The 22,160-nt window shown below is 49.1% G+C and overlaps 1 protein-coding gene across 3 annotated transcripts in view; it reads left to right on the top strand.

Moving 5' to 3' along the window:
- The first annotated feature begins 239 nt into the window (after positions 1-239).
- The window catches only part of SHISA6 (shisa family member 6), a 281,745-nt gene continuing 259,824 nt past the window's right edge, over positions 240-22,160 (top strand). For all 3 annotated transcript variants that reach the window (XM_045527164.1, XM_045527162.1, XM_045527163.1), the window contains exon 1: positions 240-886. In XM_045527164.1, coding sequence (XP_045383120.1) covers positions 240-886 — 647 coding nt within the window. The remainder of the gene's footprint in view (positions 887-22,160) is intronic.

Genomic DNA, 22,160 nt, shown 5'->3' with positions numbered 1-22,160 from the left:
GCGCGGAGCCGGCGCGCAGCCTGAGAGCCCGAGCAGCCCGCGCCGGGCCGGTCCGTGCGCACCGCGCGCCGCCGCCGCCGCCGCCACCGCCGCCGCCCGCGCCTCGATGGCGCCATCGCCCCGGCGCCGCTGACCGCCCCGAGCCTCCAGCCCGGCCCGCGCGGTCGTCCTCCGAGCCCGGTCGGCCGGGGAGCGGCCTGCCGCGGAAGCTTCCCCGCGCCCTCCCGCCCGGCCCCGCCATGGCGCTGCGGCGCCTCCCGCTGCTGCTGCTGCTCTCGCTGGGGTCCCTGGACCTGCTGCCCGGCGCCCTCGGAGCCCGCGGCCGCGCCGCCAACCGGACCCTGAGCGCCGGCGCCGCTGCCGTCGGGGGCCGCCGGTCCGGGGGCGCCCTGGCCCGTGGCGGCCGCGAGCTGAACGGCACTGCCCGGGCGCCTGGAGTCCCGGAGGCGGGGAGCCGGCGGGGACAGCCCGCGGCGGCCGTGGCGGCGGCGGCGGCGGCAGCCAGCGCGGCCGTCACCTACGAGACGTGCTGGGGCTACTACGACGTGAGCGGCCAGTACGACAAGGAGTTCGAGTGTAACAACAGCGAGAGCGGCTACCTGTACTGCTGCGGCACCTGCTACTACCGCTTCTGCTGCAAGAAGCGCCACGAGAAGCTGGACCAGCGCCAGTGCACCAACTACCAGAGCCCGGTGTGGGTACAGACGCCCAGCACCCAGGTGGTGTCGCCTGGGCCCGAGAACAAGTACGACCCGGAGAAGGACAAGACCAACTTCACCGTCTACATCACCTGCGGGGTGATCGCCTTCGTCATCGTGGCTGGCGTCTTCGCCAAGGTCTCCTATGACAAGGCCCACCGCCCTCCGCGGGAGATGAACATCCACAGGTGAGAGCGCTGCCTGGGGCCCGACCCAGTGTCCCCGTGGCCTCACCCTCTTAGCATGCCTCCCTTGTCCCCTTCACTCTCCGGCATCAGCACACCTCTCTTGACCCTCTTAAGTCACTTCCACCATCGCTTCTTTACCATGCAGTAAATCAGAGCTTGCTTGTACCCTCTCCCATTTCCTCAGAACCGGGGAGGCATGCTTTGGGGGCAGGGGAATTTACAAGACGAAGTAAGAATTGGTCGAGAGCATGAAGTTCCAAGTGTAAGAATTTTACAAATTCTGTAATCCTGGATGCGGATCCAGGGTTCCATTTTCATGGCATGTAGGCACTTTGGTGTAGGTTCCTGTGGCATTTAGTTTTTCGAGTCATATCAGAGTATTATCTTCAATATAGGAAACTGACCAATGTTGGAACCTTACTGAAAAGAGTACCAAAGCTGGGATGTTCCCCATTGTTAGGGATGGGAGTGGTATGGAAAGGATGCCTCCTGCGGGAAGAAAGAATAAAGGCTTCTCCGTTCCGTGTTGACCAAGCACAGATGGTGTCTCTTCATTGCATCCTGCGAGTGGGATGTTTATCTTTCCTGCTGAGACTGAAGGACTTGTTCTTTTAAACCTTGTAGGCAGAACTCTCTGAGTTAACAGTTCTTGCCTGTGTTAAACCTGGTGGGGCATCTTTCACTAACATTGGGGAGGCAGTGGGGGCTGCCTCCTACTAAAACTTATGCCAAGAACTCAGAATATGATAGTTCATGGTTCGGCTCACTGCACTGCTCTGGCTGCCCGTGAGCGCTTTGGGAAGTTGAAGCCGTAGGGACAACAGGACCTAGCCTCTCCTGAACTCTAGGAATGACACGCCCAGGGTTAGCTCTGCTTCCAGTCCTCTCATGATGATGAGTGGCTGGATGTGGTTCAACAGAGTCATTTCAAGGCATGAACCCTGCCCCAGGAAATGCCTCCATTTCTGGTGCATGGTGTGGGCACTGCCCTAGTAACCATAACCCCCCCACCCTCCCAGACCTCTGTTTGTGAGTGGGCCCCGCAGGCTCTCCACTGACCCATCCACCTTGAGCTCATCTCTGCATCCTGCTTGCTCTCCTTATAACCTGAAAACCTCCTTCCCTCACTGCTGTGGACATTAATCACCCCTGCCTTGCCGAAGAGAGAGAAAAGCAGATAGAAATTTCTAGGCATGCTGAAAGAGCTGATTTTTTTTTTTTCTGCTTGATACTGTGGGTGTTAAGAAAAGACAATACTCTCTGGGAGGTTTTCTTGAGTCAAATCCACAAAGTGTGGGTCCTTCATGAGTTGGTGCTGGAATTGGAGTGATTCCAAAAGGAGACCGGTTCATAAGCCTGTCTCATCACCCTAAGGTGCCACCACCCCCTCTTCCACCCCTGGTCATCTCTTGGGGAGTGTAGTTTTACTCAGCACCCTTTCTTGTGCCTGGACTGGCCCCAGGCACTGCTGGGGGAATTTTGAGAAGTCGTCTGTGGTTGACTTGGCTCTGAAATGCAGAGGACAGGTGGGGTGATGAGGAAAATAAGGGCAAGCTGCTCTTTCCTTTGAGTCTTGTCTGGCTGAGAACTCTCTCTCTTGGCTCAGCTTGGAAAGCAGAGAAGGAGTGGTCCAGGGACGGGCAGGGGCCTCCTAAAGCAGATGTGCCGGTCCTTGTCATCTGTCTACCTCTGCCTCAAGACTTGGAGGCTTTTCTCCTTCCCCTTCTCCTGTGGTCCCGCCTCTCATCAGACCTTCTGCTCTGGCCATGGCCTCTTGCTGGTGGAGTCCCACAAACCTTTCTCTGAGTTTCTCTCTTCTCTGAGCCATTGTTCTCTGCACTTACAGAAAGCTGCCCGCCACCCTGACCCTGCCACCTCACACAGAGTTTATTCGTCATCGCCTGGAATGATACAGAGGGTGATGTCCTCAGATGCTGGCAGCAGGCATCTTTGGATGCTGGCATTGGCATGTGACCCTGGAGAGGTCACTGTCCCTCTTAGTGTTTACTCCCTTCCTGACCACACTGGTGCTGCCTACCCCAACCGAAGGCGATACCACTGGGGCAGTTTCTCTCTGGGGTGGGGGAAGAGGCCTAACCATGGGATGGGAGATGAATTTCAGGCTTCGGAACATTATGCAAATATGGGATGTTTCTCCCTCAAGTTCACCTCCTGATTTTATTCAGTTCACAGCCTCTCTTCCAGCAGCTGCAGTCTTGCCTGATCAGTGCTTTGGAAACCATCGTATCTGTGTTGTCGGGTAGGGACAATGCCTGTCTGATGTGTGTTTGTGGTGGGGGGGAGTCTCGGGGCACAGAGCATGAGAGGCCCATGAGTGACCTTGGGCAGGTCTGGGAAACTTCTTTTTCAGTTCTGGGTAGTTCAGGCACAGCCGTCCCCTCCTGGCCTCTTGCTTCCGAGGCACGGCAGGGTGAGCGTGCACATTGCTCCTGGACTCCCGGGTGTGAGTGTGGCCACCGTTCCTCTCACTTTGCTCACACCTCAGAGGCCACTGCTTGCCATTCTGGGGAGTATTTTTGTGCAGATGGTGTTGTTGGGGGAATCGATACGGGTAGGGAAAAGGCAGGAGTGATGGAAAAGATAAACATTCACGCCCTGTGGGTTTCCCTAGGGGAAACGGGGAGAAGACAGAATGTACACTCTTCAGAGGTCAAGGGACCCAGTGGGATGTGCGTTCAGTTACATATTCCTGAAATAGTGCTGCAAAGACGTTTCCTTTCTAAAAAGGAAAAAGAAGAGCTTATTCAGTGTGTGATCCTCCCTGTAGGTGGTAGTCGGGCAAGCAGGGGCCGAGTCTGAGGGGGTTTTGATGAGAAGGGCCTCGTTGGAAAGGGCTCTTTGTGGGAGAGCAAGAAGGGGTGAAAGAAAGGGATGGGTGGTCTGCTCCTATCTGCCTGCACACACATTCCCCGGGGCAGGACTTGCCTGGACCCCCCACCCCTGCAGGGAAGAGCAGATTTAGTCTTTTCCAGAAGCGTTTAGACTTTGCTGTCATGTTTCTGAGTGAGAAGTCAGTGTTGGTGGGAGAAGCGATCAGCCCTCTGGGGAAGCGATCAGGCCTCTGGTGAGTCTAACAGATGAGCAGTGAGCGCCCAGTCAGACCCAGCCGGCTGGACCCTGTGGAGGGCCCAGAGGCAGAGCCGTGCGCTGGGTAGGGAGAGCCACTAGACGGCCGTGCCCAACCTTCCGACCGGAACCCCGTTTCCCACCAGGATCGCCATGTCCCTTCCCCTTCATTTAAACTGCCTAGGCTAAGGCTCAAGCTGACCCACTGCAGACATCCCACCGATTTCAGTATTTCCCCGGTGGTTTCTGCACTGCTGCCCCGGGGCTGTCTGTTCAGCGAGGGCCACCTATGCCCCAAGGGTACGAGCTGTGCTCAGGGATGGCCTCCCAGGCTGCTCCTTCTTGACATTCAGTTCTGTGTGGTCTCACATTCAAACCTGTTCTCTCCTCGTCACCCTGCGTTGATTCATTAGTGTCTTGGAGATGAGAATCGTTCAGAGGGAGGAACTGTGTGGCTTTTTTAAATGGCTAATTAACAGATGGGTCAGGAAGCTATTAGGATGCTGTCGACGCAGTTGGTGAAATCAGAGCTGCCCTGTGTCCTCCCACTGCCTGCACAGGGAGGGAAGGGATGAAGAAATGTGGGCGGGGTGGGGAGATGCTTAGGGGGAGGAAAACCTGGGTGGATGTCATCAGGAAAAAGGAAAAGTATTAGGAAGTGACCCCTCCGCTTGTCAAGAGGGTCCTCCATCTTTGGGTTCTCTTGTGTATTTCTAGAGGAGACCAAGGGAACACTTTGTTCCACCTTTTCTCCCTCTAGAAATTAATTACAAGCCCAAAGAGCTCTGTTTTTTCCTTTCCAGGCCACATAACTGCAGTAGCAGGGCCACTTTGCCGGCTGATTAAGTGAGTTCTCTTTCTAGGTTCCTGGGCAAGGAGTTGTCAAATCACCCCAAACACTCCATTTTTTGAAGCACTGTGGGCTCACTATAATGAATTGATCTAAACAGAAAATCAGCTTGTTTTTCTTTTTCAAATGTAGCAGTTGGAAGGAAAGAACCAGAAAGCATCTTGCCTTGGACTGAAGGTCTTAGCCTTGCCTGTCTTCCTTTTTCTTTGAGTTAAAAAAATGCATGTAAGGAAAGCAGAGAAATTGCGGAAGAATTTAAGAAGGCTTATGGAGGAGGGGTTAGGGGAAGGACGCCAGGAAGACAGAAGGAAGCAAAGATAGCAAACAGAGGAAAGCAGCCAGGTAAGAAGTTTACTGCCCCCACGAAAGGGCAAAGTGGCATTGCCCACCCAACCTCTCTGTTCCGTGTGCTTGGTTTTGTCCTGAGTCTGGCAGACACAGGCATTCAGAACTTAAGAAACGAGCCCTGCTCACCTTCCCTGGGTGAGATATGTTTCAAACTATGCAAGGCAAGCTTATAAAGCACACATTACCTTTCACACATAAGGCTAGCAGCGTTCATTCTTGCTTTAGCAGGGCAACCATGCAAATACTTTTCAAAAATCCCTGGACTTGGCAATTCTCCTAGGTCATGTTGCTCAGTGTCTTCATGTTCCTTTCCTGCCTTGCCCCAAGCTCAGAAGGGCTGCACGTCTGTCCCTCTGTCCCCTCCCACAGCCCTGCCCAAGGCATGGAGCACATTCATTTTGGGAAATTGACTGCTAAAATACCAAGAGTTTACCCTCAGTTCCAGGCTGCCAAGACATAGCAAGAGAAAAAAAGTCATTGTTTTAAATTGATTTTAATGAGAGATCAGATTGTGCAGCCGATTCCAATCAATTGTGCAGGAACCAGTGGTTAAGACAGCTGAAAAAGTGAGCTGACTGAAAGAGGTTAATTCGCTAGCCCCAGACAAACATGGCTATGGATATGGAATAAAAGGGAACAACACCAAAAGAATCTTTATGCTTCTGGTTCCACTGCCTGATTCCTCCGGGGCCTGGCAGGATTGTATTTAGGTCTTAACTTTCTGGTTCCATTTCTATAGTCTGCGAGAATCCCTACCACGTGCTGCAACTAGCACACTGCTACAGGCTGCGGGAGGTCACCACTCCCTCCTCCCTTGCTCCTCCCCCCCCCTCACTTATTCAAAGTCATACATAATACATTTTTGAAATTACGGTAAATTCAAGTACCTTTTGCCTTACAGTTTTGGTCATGTTTGACAGTATATCTCCTATAGAATCACAAAATGATAGTTTGGAAATAGAGGTGTATAAGATTCCTCAGATTGGTGGTGGGGAGGGGGCTTTGATGGACTATATGACGACCTAGACTAAATTCATTTTTTACCTTCTGTTGTGATATTTTCCCCCTCTTTCTCTACCTTGGGAAACTCCAATCCATTATTTTCTCCTGAGTCATGTTTATGACCTCACCTCTCTAGCATCTTTCTTCGCAGATACTATAGGTAGAGACAAGGGCTGGGTGGGAGGATTCACCAGTGAACCCTCAGAGGGTCTCGGCCCCTTGGCCTTGAGCCTTCAGCAGGCTTAATTCTAAAACCATTCGGAACACATTGCTAACTCACTCTATTATTGTTTTTTGTTAATCTCTAGAAGTAAAACCAAAATCTTCTGAAAAGTCAGGGTAGTAGATTCTATTATTTTGTCATCTATTACAGAATCATAGCATTTTATCGCAGGCAACTCAATTACTCTAACTCTCTACTTTTATAAGCAAGGCAGCTGAAATCCAGAAGAGGCTAGATCACAACGCCAAGGACCCCTGGCTAGTGGGCGAGCGAACTCGGACAAATAGCCCGGCTCCTGTGTCCTAGTGTTTGGCCTTGTCCTGTCCAGCGAAAATCTATTCTGCTTTACTTTATGCACATTTCTTAGTTAGTCATCACCAAATAACTTTCAGATCCTTGGAGCTGTGAGTGACAGCCTTCTCTTTCCTCTTCCTTTCCTGCATTTCTTTAGCCGCTCCTAGTTCAGTGTTTCCGTCTACTAAAATGATTTCTGTTGTTCCTCCCCGGTCCTTTTGCAATGTCTTCACACTCCTTTCTAACGGGCAATCACCTGATCTAAGCATCATCCTTTAATAAGATCTGAGTAATGCGGACCATTGAAGAAGGAAAATACAGCACAAGCCAGAGGGTTGTGGACCAGAGCAAGGAGTCGCTGCACGGAACAGAGGGCAGAGATCTGTAATTAAAAATGCGAGCTGTGAATGCTTTCTCTCTCTCCCAGAGAGGGGCGGAAATGCTGAGACCTGCCAGATCAATGAGGCTCAGCGTTGCCAGAGGCCGGGGACCTCCAGCCAGCCCGTGGCCCTGGGTGTGCATGGTTTCAGGGTGATCCTCCAGAGTAGCTCCCTACACATAGGACAGCTCTGTGAGCCCCAGAAATCCATTCACTGGTGCCAATTGTGCCCTTTCTCAGCTCTGAGCCAAGATATTACAGGCTAGTGAAGCCGGAAATTTGGGTGTAATCATTATGTGCAGTTACCCTCTGTGGCATGCAGATTGGGGGCTTTGCCGGTAATGTGCCTGATTCTTCCTTTGGAGGAACCAGGGCATCATACACTAATGTATCGTCCTCCCCAGCAGTCACCTTGGAAGGCCGCATGCTGACTCTTCTCCAGAAAGCGTTTCCACAGTTCCTCTCTTGGAAGTACTTTGAAAGCCCATGGCATGTCATTTTGACTTTCTGTAACGGTAGCATATTTTTATCCTCCTCGGGTAGATTTGATTCTTGTAAGTAGTGATAAGTCACGGGGCTGAGTCCGATGAATGAAATAGGTGATCTGAAATCCAGAGGGCCTCCAGCAATGAGGCCTGTGCTCCCAGGAGCCGTGTCAGCTGTCTCTGAAGGCAGGAGCCCAGAAGAGGCGTGTCAGAGCACAGTGAGGGCAGCCCTGCAAGGAGTGCCCAGCAACCCACACGGCCACTCTGAACGAGCCACTCCTAACACGGAAGGATGATTACTGGCCTTAAGAAAATCAGTTTTGTGTTATATCCATGTGTGGGGCATGTGGCCAGGGTGTTGGGAGAGGGGGGATAAAAGAAGTGGATGTGCAGCAAACATTTCACGTAACTGTCCAGAAAGTGTGAATAAAGTGCATGTCCCACCTTTCCGCATGAGATAGGAGACAGCTCAATTTAGCTTCCTAGTTTGATGCTGAAGGTAAAGGGATAAAGGGACCTAGTTTCTTCGGGATGCATGGGGTCAGAGCCAGGGTGTTCACTGTGCACTCCCAGCCCCTTCTTTCTATCCTGGGGCCATTGCCTCTCCAATAAGCCAAAGACGAAGTTGAAACTTCTGCCAGCCCGGGCAGATGAGGCTGCCGGTGAGCAGGGCCCATCCATTCCTAATGTACATTACTGCCCCACCCCCACCGCCAAATGTGCATTCAGTAGATGGGATTGATTACAGAAAGGGAGTGAGGATGGGGCAGGCTGAGTGTAAGGGCAGGTGGCAAGGCGCAGCATTTGCAGGTGGGGAAGCAGCCGGCTATGCTGTTGCTGTGGGTGGGATGGCATTCCTTTATCTCAGTCAGGAGTTAAAGGGTGAGGGGGGCTGGGCAGTTGCATTGCTCCCACCGTATAAAGGCCACTCTTAGACATCCTGGGAGGAGTCAGTTCCACTGCGAGCCTGGGAGGTCCCTCTCAACTCTGCCCAAGTGCCAGGAAGGTGGGAGCTCTGTGTCCCAGGAACGTACACAACCCCATCTACCGTGCAACCCCAGAAAGCTGGCATTGGGGAGGACTTGTGGTCTCAGTTAGATGAAGACTGAAGAAAGTGGGGAGGGTTGTCAAGAAACACTCCTAAGAGTTCCTATTCTCAAGAACTAGCTCTGTACCAGCTCGCTGCTCAGCACTTGGCCCGCAATGTTTCACTGCATCCCTCTATCACTGCTCTGAGAACAGGGCCCCATTTTATACATGAGGAAACCGATGCAGAGGCTTAGTAACTTGCCCAAGGTCACATAGCGTTGCTGGTCTCCATCTTTCTTGGGGTCCAGCAGGGTAGCTGGGTCTCACCTTCCTGGATATAAAGGGGTCAGTGATACTCAGATGACTTAAGAAAGCAAAGAGCCACCTTTGCCCTGGGACAGCTTCCCACAGTAAGGAACTGAGAGGATAAATGACCTACCTATCAGGGTACTGCGGGACCAGACCGACGGCCCCCACTTAAATTGTATGCATGAGTCTTGGCTTCTGAGTAGTGAGGGGCGTAGAGTAAGGGGCACTGGGGAAGAGAAGTGATCTGGGAGACAGGATGGACCTTGGGCTGTTTCCAGTTTTAATTACTGAGGTGTACAGCTCACAAACAGCTTCATTTATCACAGCTCCCCACCCCGCCCCATTTATAACATCCAACGCTGTATGCACAAGACACAGAATTTTGGCCAACTCACTTCTGCTTCCCTGTTCCAATTTCATTCTTTTCCCATTTCTATTCTCCTAGCTGTGCTTCCTAATTACCCACGCTTCCCCTGTGCCTCTCTGTTTCCTATACTCCCAAGTCTGCTGTTCTGAAGGGCATATAAGCAGGAAGGAACCAAGGAATACCCTGATAGCCTGGGTTTTCCTCTCGGGCAGCCAGTCTGCAGCAGGTTATCGGGGACAGTGGGCAGCAGCTGAGCTCACAGTGCCTGGTCTGCAGCTCCTTGCCAGGGGCACCTGAGCAGGGGACTCACTTCTGATTGAGGTGGGCGTGGAAGCCATTTCAGCAGCCTTCCCCAGGAACCCGGAGCTGCCAGCACCGTCTTCAACCTTCATGTCCCCTTCCTGGCTCATGCCTGCTCCTCGTTAGAGGGGCACGAGAATCCCTGGGTCCTTCTTGCCTAAAACCACTGCCCTATTCTCATGGAAGCAGGAGTCCCGGCGAGACTCTGAGTGGCTGGAACCTTGGCCCTCTTCCCCGATGTTTGGGAGAAACGTTGCTGCTTTCTGCAGGCTTCACAAACACTCTCATTATTCCTTGCTTTTTTGGCATTTGGTCTCGTGTACTGTTCCCATTAGCTTCGGCATTAAAGTCTCATTACTTAGGACTTCTGTCCTCTGGACATATTCATTGTTCCCTTAGCCAAATGTCCTCTTCGGGGAAACATGTTTTCCACCCAAACATCCACTTTGTCCCTCTTCTTTCATCCTTGCTGTTCCCGAGGGGAGAACTTTGAACCCTGGGAAGCCTGGATGGGGGCAGGGTGGTGGCATCTGAGAGTCCCTTCCAGAGTCCATCCACACCCTCCTTTCTGAGGAGTCAGGCAGGCTGGGGACAAAACCCCATAGTATCAAAGAAGGGAGCCACCAGGAGCGTTTTTCTGCCTCGCTCCTGGGTTCAGGCTCAGACGCAATCAGTGGGGAATTCTGACCTTAGTCATTCCTATTTGTCTGAGGGTGGGGCTCACTTTAACCCACCTCTCTGAAATGACAGCCCACATGGCCCACCCACTCGCTGAGCCCGCTGCAGAGCTTGGGGAAGAATCTAGATTCCAGCCTCTCTGACTTTGTACTGCCTCCCAAGAAGTCTTCCTGAAGTTTCCCAGGAAAGGTACCGTGCAGGCTTGGACGACTGTGCATGCAGCGGGAAATAGCGCTTTCCTGTGCTCAGATAATCCACAGCCGGCTTCTTCCCCGCCCCTAAGCCTTCGGGAAGACAAATAGCGGGCCTTTGAGAAAGGATCTGTCGCATCTCTCTCTCTAAGTCGCATCATTAAAATGTTTCTCCTTGTTACTTTCGCTGTTTTGTCCACTGCGGCTTCTTCTCCATCTGTCTGTCTTTTGATTCGTGTTCTTTTATGTCCAGTTGTGCTCCTTCTCCCCTCTCCCTCCGAGTCTCCTTCTTGAACTGGTCCTGTTGGAACTTCATTAAGCCGCATCGATTCAGAGCCGCTAATTCAAAATTTATCCAGATTGGACCCAGGCAAAGTTGTTTTTCTTCTCTCTGTCTGATAAAAAGCTGCGGTGAACAGATGAATAGCTTGCAGAAGACTGCGAAAGGTTGTGCAGGGCACGTAGACCGCGGAGAAGGACAGATTGCTTTCAAGCAGGCTCTTGGTAGACAATCGGCATGCTAATTACAAATCGTTCTTATCTATTTGATAAAGTAGCTCTTCGAAGATCTATGTTATTGTATTTTTTTTTTAAGTCTAGTTTGAAATCCCACAATGACCTGGGAAGCAGTAAAGATGCATTTCCCTTTAAGTGTTTTAGAGTTTTCAAGTCCATTTCATTGATTGGGATTAGCCTGTCCCCATTTCTACTGAATTGGTGATGCTTGACTATAGGTGGCTTCAAATCCCCTTTTTAATTTTCTCTGGGGGCTGCAGCTAATTTTCCCACTTCTTGTTTCTTTTCTTTCTTTCTTTCTTTCTTTCTTTCTTTCTTTCTTTCTTTCTTTCTTTCTTTCTTTCTTTCTTTCTTTCTTTCTTTCTTCCTTTCTTCCTTTCTTCCTTTCTTCCTTCCTTCCTTCCTTCCTTCCTTCCTTCCTTCCTTCCTTTCTTCCTTTCTTTCTTTCTTTCTCTCTCTCTCTCTCTTTTTTAATTTCCCCGAGTTTTTAGAATCCAACAACTCTCTCTCTTTGGGCTTTGAGAATTGTCTTATGAATTACGCCACGACCTTGGGGGCCCTAGGGGTCAGCGATCTGGAGGCAGACTTTGCACAACTTGTCCCGTCTCTGGGGGATGAGAGGTCTTTGAGCTCTGCCTTTGCCACCTTGTGGTTCTCTCTCAGGGGCTGAAGGAGCCACTGTTTGGGTTGAGGGGACAGCATCACCCCTGCTGTGGGATGTGACGGGAGGCACTTAGCCAGCACCTCTGCCCCTCACAGAAAAGGACTCTGCCCTCCCTCTGTCTTAAGTGGCTCTCAAGGAACATCTGACAAAGCCCTTTTCCTCTCACAAGTAAAGGTTGTCCTCCATCTTTCCTCGCTTGAGAGCACTTCCTGGGAGCTGAGCTAGAAGGCAGAGTGGTCCCAACTTCTGTCACTTTCTGTCCCCATGACCTTGGGGGAGTCGCTCAGCACCCCCAGTCTGTTGCCCTGGCTGTGGGAGGTGGGCAATGACGTTGTGGAGGTGTGTTCTCTTCTGGACCATTTTGTCCTCAGCACACCTGAAAGACTCAGGACAGCAGAGTTCACGTCTGTCCTTACAGGTCCAGCAGCCCCGGCACATGGGAGAGCCGCACCTTCCTTGCACACGCCACTCGGGTAAGGATGCCATCTGCAAATGGCCTCATGAGGATGCTTGCTTTAGCATCTTCAACTCAGAATCTCTTGGTGGAAAGTGACTTATGAGGCATTTTAGTGACTCTCGTTCTTGGTGCCAGCTTCCCCTGCTCTCATGCACAGCGAGTGGCACCTGTGCATCTGGGGTGGGGGCTGCCCTTGCCCCAGAGGCAGTCGGTCTATCATTAGGATGCAATTCTGGCTGATTCTCAGGGGGCCTGACTTCTTTGGCCTGGGATCCACTCATTGCATCCTTTCTTCTGCAAGACGGCAAAGCATCTCTTTGAAGACAGCAGTGAAGGCCCACATTCAATCTTCCCTTCTCCTGAATAAACATTTCTATTCACGCATCTGTCCTCACGGGGCATGGTTTCAAGTCTTCATGCCGGTGCAGAGGCTGTCCACCTGGAAATGGAGTTATAATTCTATAGTAAAACCCTGAATGAGTTTGCCAAGAGCAACACGTGGGTCTCAGTCATTCAAATACAATTTAAAGATCTGAAGATTTCTTCTGGGAAATTCTTTGGTCTGCAGCCCCAGGCTGCAGCTTTGCTTTGTGGCAGGGATCCGTCTCCCCCCAGCACTGTGTCAAGAGGACAGGAGTGTTTGCCTGTTTTGTTTGGACCTATATTCTAGTGCCTAGAGTAGTGCACGGCACAAAGTAAGTGCTTAAGAAATATCACTGAATTGCTGAATGAAAGAATGAATGAATGAGTTAAAATTGATAGGATTTGGGTGGTCTTTTTTGTGTAACCCACCCTTATGATGGTACTTCAGTAGCAAAATCATGATAATGTTTATAAATTATTTTAAAGAAGGTAGAAAGGAAGGCGGAAAGGGAGGGAGGAAAGAAGAGAAGATAAGAAAGAAAAAAAAAAGAAAAAAAGGGAGGGAGAAAGAAAGAAGAAAAAATTAACCGAGTCCTTTACAGAATATGTTCACCGGCCAATCTGGTCTCTGTTCGTCTGTGTCCTGTTAGAATCCTGATTTGTTTTGCTCACACTGTGAATCCTTTTAGTTTGCACTGGACTTTCATCTTACTGCTTCCTTGCAGGCTAGTGGAAGCACAGCCCGCGATGGCCTGGAGGAAAGGGACAGATACTCTCCTTGCACTTGGCTCTCAAAGTCCAAGTTAAGGAACAGCAGAAACTAGTGTGTGACCATATGGATTTCTGTCCTTAGGCCTGAGTGGTGGAAGACATGGGGGGTGGGTGGTCCCTTCTAGGATGACCCCATGGCCACAGCCATGCCATGTGGCTCCCATGCCACACCAAGAGCTTTGCCAGTTTGGCATAATTGAGCCAGTCCTTCAAGGCTTCCCTCTTCTGTCTGCACTTTCATTGTGGTCCTCTAGGCTGAGCCTGTGTAGACATTAGGAGGTTGTATTTGGATTTATTTATTAGTCAAATATTTATATAGTGCTTACTAGGTGCCAGGCTCCGTTCTAAGTACTTTACTAATATTAAATCATTTAATCTTTGTAATAACCCTAAGAGGTAGACATTATTTTTTGCCTTGTTATTTTGGCCTTATTTTTTCAACGAAGAAACAGAGCCCCAGGATGCTTAAGTAGCCGGCTAATGATCAGCAGTGTCCTGAGTGGCTAAGTGTCTGGCACTCCAGCCGAGGCTCCCTGTTCCAGAATTCCGGTGTGTAGCCATTAGGCGCTGCCTCCTGCATTCTTGCCTCGCCTTGTAGGTTTAGGTCTGTATCCACAGCAAGTAAAGAAAATGATACCAACAATCACAGTGATAACAGCAGCAACAGCCAGCAGCCCATTTGTCCCTTATACGCAGGTACACTTAGCTCATCTGTCACCTGGTTGGCCTTGGTAGTGTTCTTATTTGCCTGGTTTCAAATGGTAGCTGCAGTTGACACATCCAAGTCTTCGGTTAATTCTCAGACAAGCAATCCGAGTACTTCTGAAAAGTCTAGGTTTGGTATTGATGCTACCCAGTTTCCCAGGCCTGGGGGAGTTCCCATGTGACGCAGGAGGTAGGAATGGAGTATTGGAGACCACGCTGTTAGGAGTAGATTGGGGCCCTGGGGAATGAACATCTGATACTCCCTACCTAGCTCACGGCTGGTCATCTATGGAAGGGCCCTGGGCAGGCACCCATCGGGGTGGAGTGGCTCACCCTGCTCGCCTGAGAAGCAAAGCAGGTGGCCATGCCCTCCCTCGCTGAGTCCGCCACGTTTATTGGCCGTGATGAATTCCAATTGTGCTGGGGACAACTCAAACCTGCAGAACAGCTCAATGCAGATGCACAGACATTGTTAACACAACAAATGAGATCTCCACATCCATTCCGAGCCTCTCTGTAAGAGGAGAGCAGTCTCGTCACATACAAAGCCAGCAGCTGTGGTTTTCGAGTGGACTGTGAGGGAACCGGGAATAGGGGAACTAAATTAAGCCATTCTCCTTGGTCCGTGTTTATTAAAGATATGTGCATTTCAATTGTCCCGAGGATAAAAGCCCTCCGATTGTCCAGTGGGTGAGCCTGAGATGAGGTCAAAGAGGACACCAGCTGTTCCTTGGGTGACAGTGTCAAGTAAAGTTCAGTTATCTGGGACTCGAATAACCAGAATCCTTTATTTACCTGGAATAAAATGTCTATGCTCTACTTTCAGGAGAAGTACAAAAGAAGTAGCTACCAGAGAACAAAACCAGAAACAACTTCCATAATCTGTCCTGCAGTTGTTCTGTGAACAGCTCCATCTCTTTCCTAGGTTGTCTACATTTCACTTAGTTTTTTCTCTGCGAACTGAGGATTAGACTGATGGCCCTCTCACAAAAAACCTTGAATTCTTAAAAAAAAATTAATTAATTATATTCAGGATACTCTACTTAATTAGACAAGAATGCTTTTAGTAAGTTCTTCAAAAACAAGAGTGTTCTCATTAGTCCTCAGGAATAGGCACATTGACCAGAACAGCCTATTCATGGAATAGTTCATCTTTTTGGCCTTTTATCATACTTGCCCAACATCATCAATTTCTTCCTACTCCCACCAGAAAGAGAAAGGACATGATTAGGGCTCTAAACTATCCTGTTTGCCTTGCTCTTGGTGCACAGTGACTCACTGAGTAACATCTGAGCTTGTTTTCTCCCTTCCACAGTGTTTATATGGCCCAGAAATCCAGAGACGTGGCAGAGGCAGAGGTGGTTTTCACCTGCTTCGCGTCACTGAGCAGCGGTGTTCAGGCGGTCCTCATGGAGGGCCTATTAATTCAGATTAAACACACTTGCCAGGTGAACTAAGGGGCCCGAGGCGCTCCACTTAATTTGCCAGGACCTAAGTTTTACCAGCTGTTCAATGAGTGAAGATTGGGACAGAAAATTCCAAGTTTTTTATTTGGTGCTCTTTTGCCACATTTGTGTTCCAATTTGGAAACTCTATGAAGTCCAGGGACCATAGTAGCCAGACTAGTGGGAAGAGCTTGGGAGAACAGGTCTCTAGCCCCTCCCTGGCCTCCTGCAGAGCCAGTGTCTAGTGAAGTTTATTGGTGTTCTATTCAGCATTTCATCTGACAAAAAGGTTGGCTGCTAAAATAGTGTAAAAAGTTTCCAAGCTGTTGATGTTAATGACTCACTAAGGTGAATAGAACTGAGCAGTTGAGCCACAGCAGAATTCTTAGATCTAGGTAGATTTTTCCACTAAAGATTGAACACTCTTTAAAATCTTGTGTTTGGATACTATTGCAGGGATAGAGTAGGTGAAGAAACAAATGTGATTAAGTGGATGGATGGAGGGATGAAGTGTTGTATGGAAGGATGGATGTAGTGTTTGGATGGATGGATGGAGGGAGTGTTGGATGGAGAGATGGACGAATGTAGTGTTGTATGGAAGGATGGATCGAGTGTTTGGATGGATGGATGGAGGGAGTGTTGGATGGATGGATGGATGGAGGGAGTGTTGGATGGAGAGATGGATGAATGTAGTGTTAGATGGAAGGATGGATGCTTGGAGGGATGGAGTATTTGGATGGATGGTGGAGGGATGGATGGAGTGTTGGATGGATGGACAGATGGATGGATAGAGTGTTTGGATGGATGGAGGGAGGGAGTGTTGGATGGAGAGATGGATGAATGTAGTGTTGGATGGAGAGATGGATGCTTGGAGGGATGGAGTATTTGGATGGATGGGATGGAATGGAGTGTTGGGTGGAGACATGAATGAATGGAGTGTTGGTTGGATGGATGAATGGATGGAGTGTTGGATGGATGCAGGGAGGGATGGATAGAGTGTCAGATGGAGAGAGGGAGGGATGAATGGAGTGTTAGATAGATGGATGCATGGATGGATGTATGGATGGGGAGTGTTGGAGGGATGGATGAATGGATGGAGTGTTGGATGTATGGATGGAGTGTTGGATGGAGGGGTAGGTGGATGGATGGATAATATAGTGGAGTATAGTCAGTCAATATCGTTTAACCTACCTGTGTTTGGAATCTGAATTCACTACTTGCTAGCTGTGTGACCTTGGGTAAGATACCTAACCTCTAAAAGTCCTTCTTTTTTCATCAGTAAAATGGAGCTCCTGATAGCCCCTACCCTATGAGGTCATTCTGAGCATTATATGATCTAATGCATGTAAGAGTTTAGCACAGTGTCTGGCACATAATGATCACTCAAGAAATGATAGCTTTTAATTTCCCAAGCAGGCAAGACAATGAAGCAAAGTTATGAACAAGGTTTTGTTTATTTTTTCTATTGTTAAGGGAAATCATTTGCCATTTTAAGAAAGATTTCGTGTCTTGAATGCGGGTGGCAGCACATCAAAATGTTGATTGGAGTTGGTCCCTATAGATGTTGAGGTAACTAAGCACTTAGGGAAATTCAAACACACTTTCATTTCCTTGGGACCACTGGCAACATTAACCAAGGTTTGGAGCAAATAAACAATTGGCGTTGACCTGAATCACTCATTTACTAATTGTTTCTCCATGCCCAAATATTAACTGGCATTTGCTAAATTAGCAGACCCAGCTGGAGGGACCAGGAGGACTCATCACAGCCGATGATTTGTAGGAAAGTGAAATGTACGGAGGAGGCAGTTCCAGTGAGCAGGATGCCGGCTCAAGTCAGAAGGCCTGGATTTAAATCTCTGTTCCTTCGTGTTCTACACTTGAATTAGTCCGAACCTCAGTTCCTTGTTAAAAACTGTGGTTATAACAGCTGCAAAGGTCACAGGGTTAGGATGAGAATTGCCTGGGACAAGGCAGGTGAACACATCTAGAAATCAAGTGCTGTCCAGATGTAAGATAGCATTTCCATTATCCAGATGATTAATACATAATACCGAGTAGAGAAGAAAACGAAAGTTTCCCGGCTGGAATGATCAGAATGACTGTTTTCCCTGATCAGATTTGCTGCCCAATTAATTTACTGTCCCTGCTCGCTGTGCATCTGAGAAAGCCCAAGAACACATGAGCAGAAGGGGCAGCGAATCCAGGCAATAATCCAGATGATTCAGGCAAAAGGGTTCTTTTGTTTGATTTATCAGATATTGCAACAAAGGCGGCCGGCAGGGTGGGGGAGAGCTGAAATGACAGCGAGGGTGATTCTTCAAGCTCCTACATCATGCACATCTGTAGTCGACTTGGGAGGGTGACAGGGCCCCTGGGTGGGGCAGGGCAGCCCCCGCTCTGCCTGGGCACCGGGCCAGCGCCTGTTCTGCCTGGACGCCCTTGGCGTGTCTCTGTGTCCTTCTCCCTCTGATTCTCTTTCCTTTCCAACGTCTCTCTCTGATCCCCTCTCCCTGACTCTTGTCTTCTGAATTGAATTGTCTTTTCCTACCTGCTTTCTGTCCCTGTCTCTCTCTGTCTCCTGGTCCCTGTCTCTCTGTGATTCTCTTCTCGGAACCTCTCCTGCTTCCTCTTGCTGGGAGTTGCGACCCTCTCTCACTCTCCGTCCATCTGTTTGGCTCCGTCTCCGGTTTCTCTCCTGCTCTCTCCACCTGTTTCCTTCCCTCTCTTTCTTTCTCGACCTTTGTTCCCCGGCCTCTCCCTTCCTCCCCCTCTCTGTGTTTGTCACCGTCTGCCTGTCCCTGCTGCGCTCTCAGGCACCGAAAGCCGCTGCCCACTCTTTTACAAAATCCGCTTCACTGTTCCTCGGTGACCAATTTTCTTTCCTACGGTTAGAAAGTAGCTCAGGCCTTAACCCATTTCCTCTGGCGTATCCAAATTAATTAGGTGAGACCAGGCTCGCACATTTCAGAATTAGAATAATATTTATCGCACACCCTGGAGACAAGGGGTTGGAAGACGGAGAGGAACCGGAGCAAGGAGGTCGGTTACGAAGCTGAGGAGAGCGGCGGGAGCTGGCAGAGGGGCTGGGGACTGAGTCACGCACGGGGTCTGGCGATGAGGGTCGCCTTCTCAGGTGCCAGAGGGCACTGGGAAAGGAGAGGTGGTGGAGCATGGTCAGGAGGGGCTGGGGTACCAGGGCCATTCCCCTGGCCACCATGCTCCTCCCTGGGACAGCATGTGGTGGGGCCCCCGGCCCCAGGTAGCCCATGGGGCAGCCCTCGCTTGAGAATCATCTTTTCTTGCATATCACCCCCCCCAACCTGGTGGCCGTGCTGCCCAGCTCAGCCCAGCCCACGGGCATCGGACATCCTCCCCCAGAAGAGGATGCATCGTAGGGTGCAAGCCTTTCTTCTTTCCCCAGGTGACCTAGAGACAGGAGGAGATAGGCTTGCTGCAACCCCCAGTTCAAACCCATTCTCCAGCAGCAAGGCAGACCTGTGCACACTTGGGACGCCGTGAGCCCGATGGTCTTCAGGAAGGTGGCCGTCCAGCCGGACCTCGGACAGTGCCAGTGTCCTGCAGAGCTTCCAGGAGATGGGCACCGAGAGTCTCCTCAGCTTGGGATAGGGAAGCTTAGTTTGAAAAATCCTTTTCTGCTGGATCTTCCTTGGCCAGTCTACTCTGGAACTGTTGGTTAAACTGTCAAGCGGACAAAAGTTTGCTGGGCAGAATACACCTCAAGGCTGGGGCAGGGACCACCATCATTCTCTTTCTCTGTTCATGCAATGGCTGGGTAACGTGCCAAGGCCTGAGGATGCCGTGATGACCCAAACAGATAAGGCCCCCCCTCCTTTGGGACACTCACTGTAGTGTCTCCAGAGCCACTGGGTCCCTATAGCCCAGCCCAGGGCTCAGTAGGTCTTTGTGGAACCAGATTGCATCGAGGGTTAAACACTTACTTCTTCGAGCACTGTGTGGACGTAGATCAGGCTTTCTCAACTTCGCCTCTGTTGACGTTTTGGGTTTGATAATTCTTTGTTGTGGGGACTGTTCTGTGAGTTCCGGGGTGTTGAGCAGCACCCCTGGCGTCTACCCACTAGATGCCAGTACCACCTCCCTTCTAGATTGTGACAACCAATCAAAAATGTCTTCGGACCTCACCACACGTGCTGCAGGGGGACAGAATCACTCTGGTTGCGAACCACCGATGTAGAATTATTTAGTCTTGACTTACCAAAGGCAGTGGATTTGTGCACATGACTCCATGCTCTTTCATAGGCACCAGAGAAATAAGAGTCTTTATAAGAACTTGGGAGGTGAGAAAAAGAAAGAAAAATAATAGAATTTTTTTTTGGTAATAGCTTTATTGAGATGTAATTTATCTACCATAAAATTCATACTTTAATTTTAAAGTGTCTAATTCAAAGATTTCTGGATATTCACAGAGCTGTACAACTATCACTGATATCTAATTTTAGAACATTTTCATCCTCCCCAAAAGAAACCCCACACCCTTAGCAGTCACTCTCCCCATCTGTCCTCCCCTTTACCTAACTGGCATTTTAGACAGTGTGGTCTTTTGTGTCTAGTTTCTTTCACTTAACATGATGTTTTCAAGGTTCTTCCAGGTCAGAGCATGTATCAGTATGTCTTTCCTTTTTATGACTGAATAATAGACATATGTTTTCATTTCTCTTGGGAGTACCTGGGAGTAGAATTGCTGGATCATGTATTAACTCTGTGTTTAACATTTTAAGAAGCTGCTGAACTGTTTATCAAAGGGGCTGTGCTATTTTACATTCCCGTCAGCAGTGTGCAAAGCCTCCAATTTCTCCATCCTTGCCAACACTTGTATTATGCGGCTTTTCAGTTATAGCTATCCTAGTGAGTACGAAGTCTCAGTGTGATTTTGGTTTGCATCTTCCTAATGACTAATGCTGCTGAACTACTTGCCGTGTGTACCTTCTTTGGAGAAATGCCTATTTAAATCCTTTGCCCATTTTAAAATTGAGTTGTTTGTTTTGTCATTCTTATTGTTGAGTTATAAGATTTATTTATATATTCTGGATACAAGTCTCTTATCAGCTATATATTTCACAATATTTTCTCCCATTCCATGGGTTATCTTTAATTTTCTTAATGTTGCTCTCTGATGCACATTTTTAATTTATCTATTTTTGTTGTTGTTGTTGTTCCTTGTGCTCTCAGTGTCATATTCTATAAACCGTTGTCAAATCTGAGGTCACAAAGACTTACTCCTACATTTTCTTCTAAGTTTTATAGTTTTAGGACTAATATTTAGGTATACAATCCATTTTGAGTTAATTTTTTGTATGGTGTGAGGTAAGGATCCAACTTCATTCTCTTGCATGTGGATATCCAGTTGTCTCAGGACCATTCTGGAAGAAACTCTTCTCTCTCCATTGAATGATCTCAGCACCCTTATTGAAAATTAATTGAATGTAGGTGTATGAGTTCATAACTTAGAACTCACTGTTTTCTTGTCATAGAAAGATGGTAGGAAAGTGTCTTTGATGATCACAGGTGAAGCAATCAAGGTAATTTTCATGGATGCCTCATTAAACATACGTAAAATAAAGTTATCAAATTTTAGCATTAAAAGGGATCTCAGAGGTCATGTTAGTTTAAACTTTTTGTTTTGTGGTTGGGGGGGGGAAATTAAATTTCAGTTTTAGTGGTTAACAAATCTGTCCAGAGGTTCCCGGCTAATCAGTGGAAGAGCTGGGATTGAAACTCAAATCTCTTGACTTCCTGGGGCAACAATTTTTTTCTTACTCCCAGGTCCTGAATGTCAGATCGCTGGACCTGGATCCCAGGTCTGCCTGGATTTCCTTTACCAAACCTGTGCATTTCTGCCTTCTCCCTGACTGCTTGTTCCGCGGACATGAGCAGGGGTAGCAGCATGTGTGTCTGCTCCTTCCTTTATAGGCTGAGAAGAAAAAAAGCCAGTGAAGAGAAAGCATTTGGAAAATCTGAAATTGCAGTATAAATGCCACTAAATGATAAGATTGCCAGTGTGATGTTCTTTCCCTAGGAAGGTTCAGCGTGTCAGAGGCAGCATAATGGAAGGAGACAGTTCACTCTCAGACATGTTTTTAAACTGTCGCGGTTGTCACTTTCCAAGGGGGCAGAGTCTCACAGCTGGACTCCGGTGCAAAGGAAGCTTTGGGATGAGCTGGGCATGGCTGGATTTCAGGTGGGCGGGACCCCACTCCTCAGAGATATCCTGGGGAAATAGAAGAGTCCTTAACGGGCTTGTGCAAAACAGGGGTGCACTGAGAACTGGGGACCTGGCCCTGAAACAACAGTGTCCGGATGTCGTTTCTTGTGGCTTGTCCACACTCACCTGTGCGTCCTTAGAGGATCCCTATGAGTTTCGCTTTGCATTGCCAGTGGGTATCACATGTCACACCCACAGAAGGGGTCCCATTTGAAACCAGGTTGGGGAGTGATTCCGCCTAAATTGTGAGCCCCTAGATGGCAGGAATTGGGTCCTGTTTGTTTCTGTCTCTGCAGTGACCAATGCTTGCTGAGTCCTCAGCAATGCCTGTTTGGTTGTGATGCTAGGTATCACATAAGTAAAATCCGCTTTCTCTGGGTAACTGGACCTCTGGCAGGAGGCTGGGTTTCTCCAACTATGGCAAGGTCTCTGCCTGCCTGTCTTTCTCCCTGTGTTTGCAACTGTTCCCTCCACGAAACTCCAGTTTCCTTCACTGTCTGCACCATCCGTGTCTTGATTTTTATCTTTTTATCTGTACATCCTATCTTTGTAGTTAAATCACACCTT

The sequence above is a fragment of the Lemur catta genome, chromosome 15 (genome assembly GCF_020740605.2).
Source record: "Lemur catta isolate mLemCat1 chromosome 15, mLemCat1.pri, whole genome shotgun sequence".
Taxonomy (NCBI): domain Eukaryota; kingdom Metazoa; phylum Chordata; class Mammalia; order Primates; family Lemuridae; genus Lemur; species Lemur catta.
This window is presented reverse-complemented; position numbering and strand designations above follow the sequence as displayed.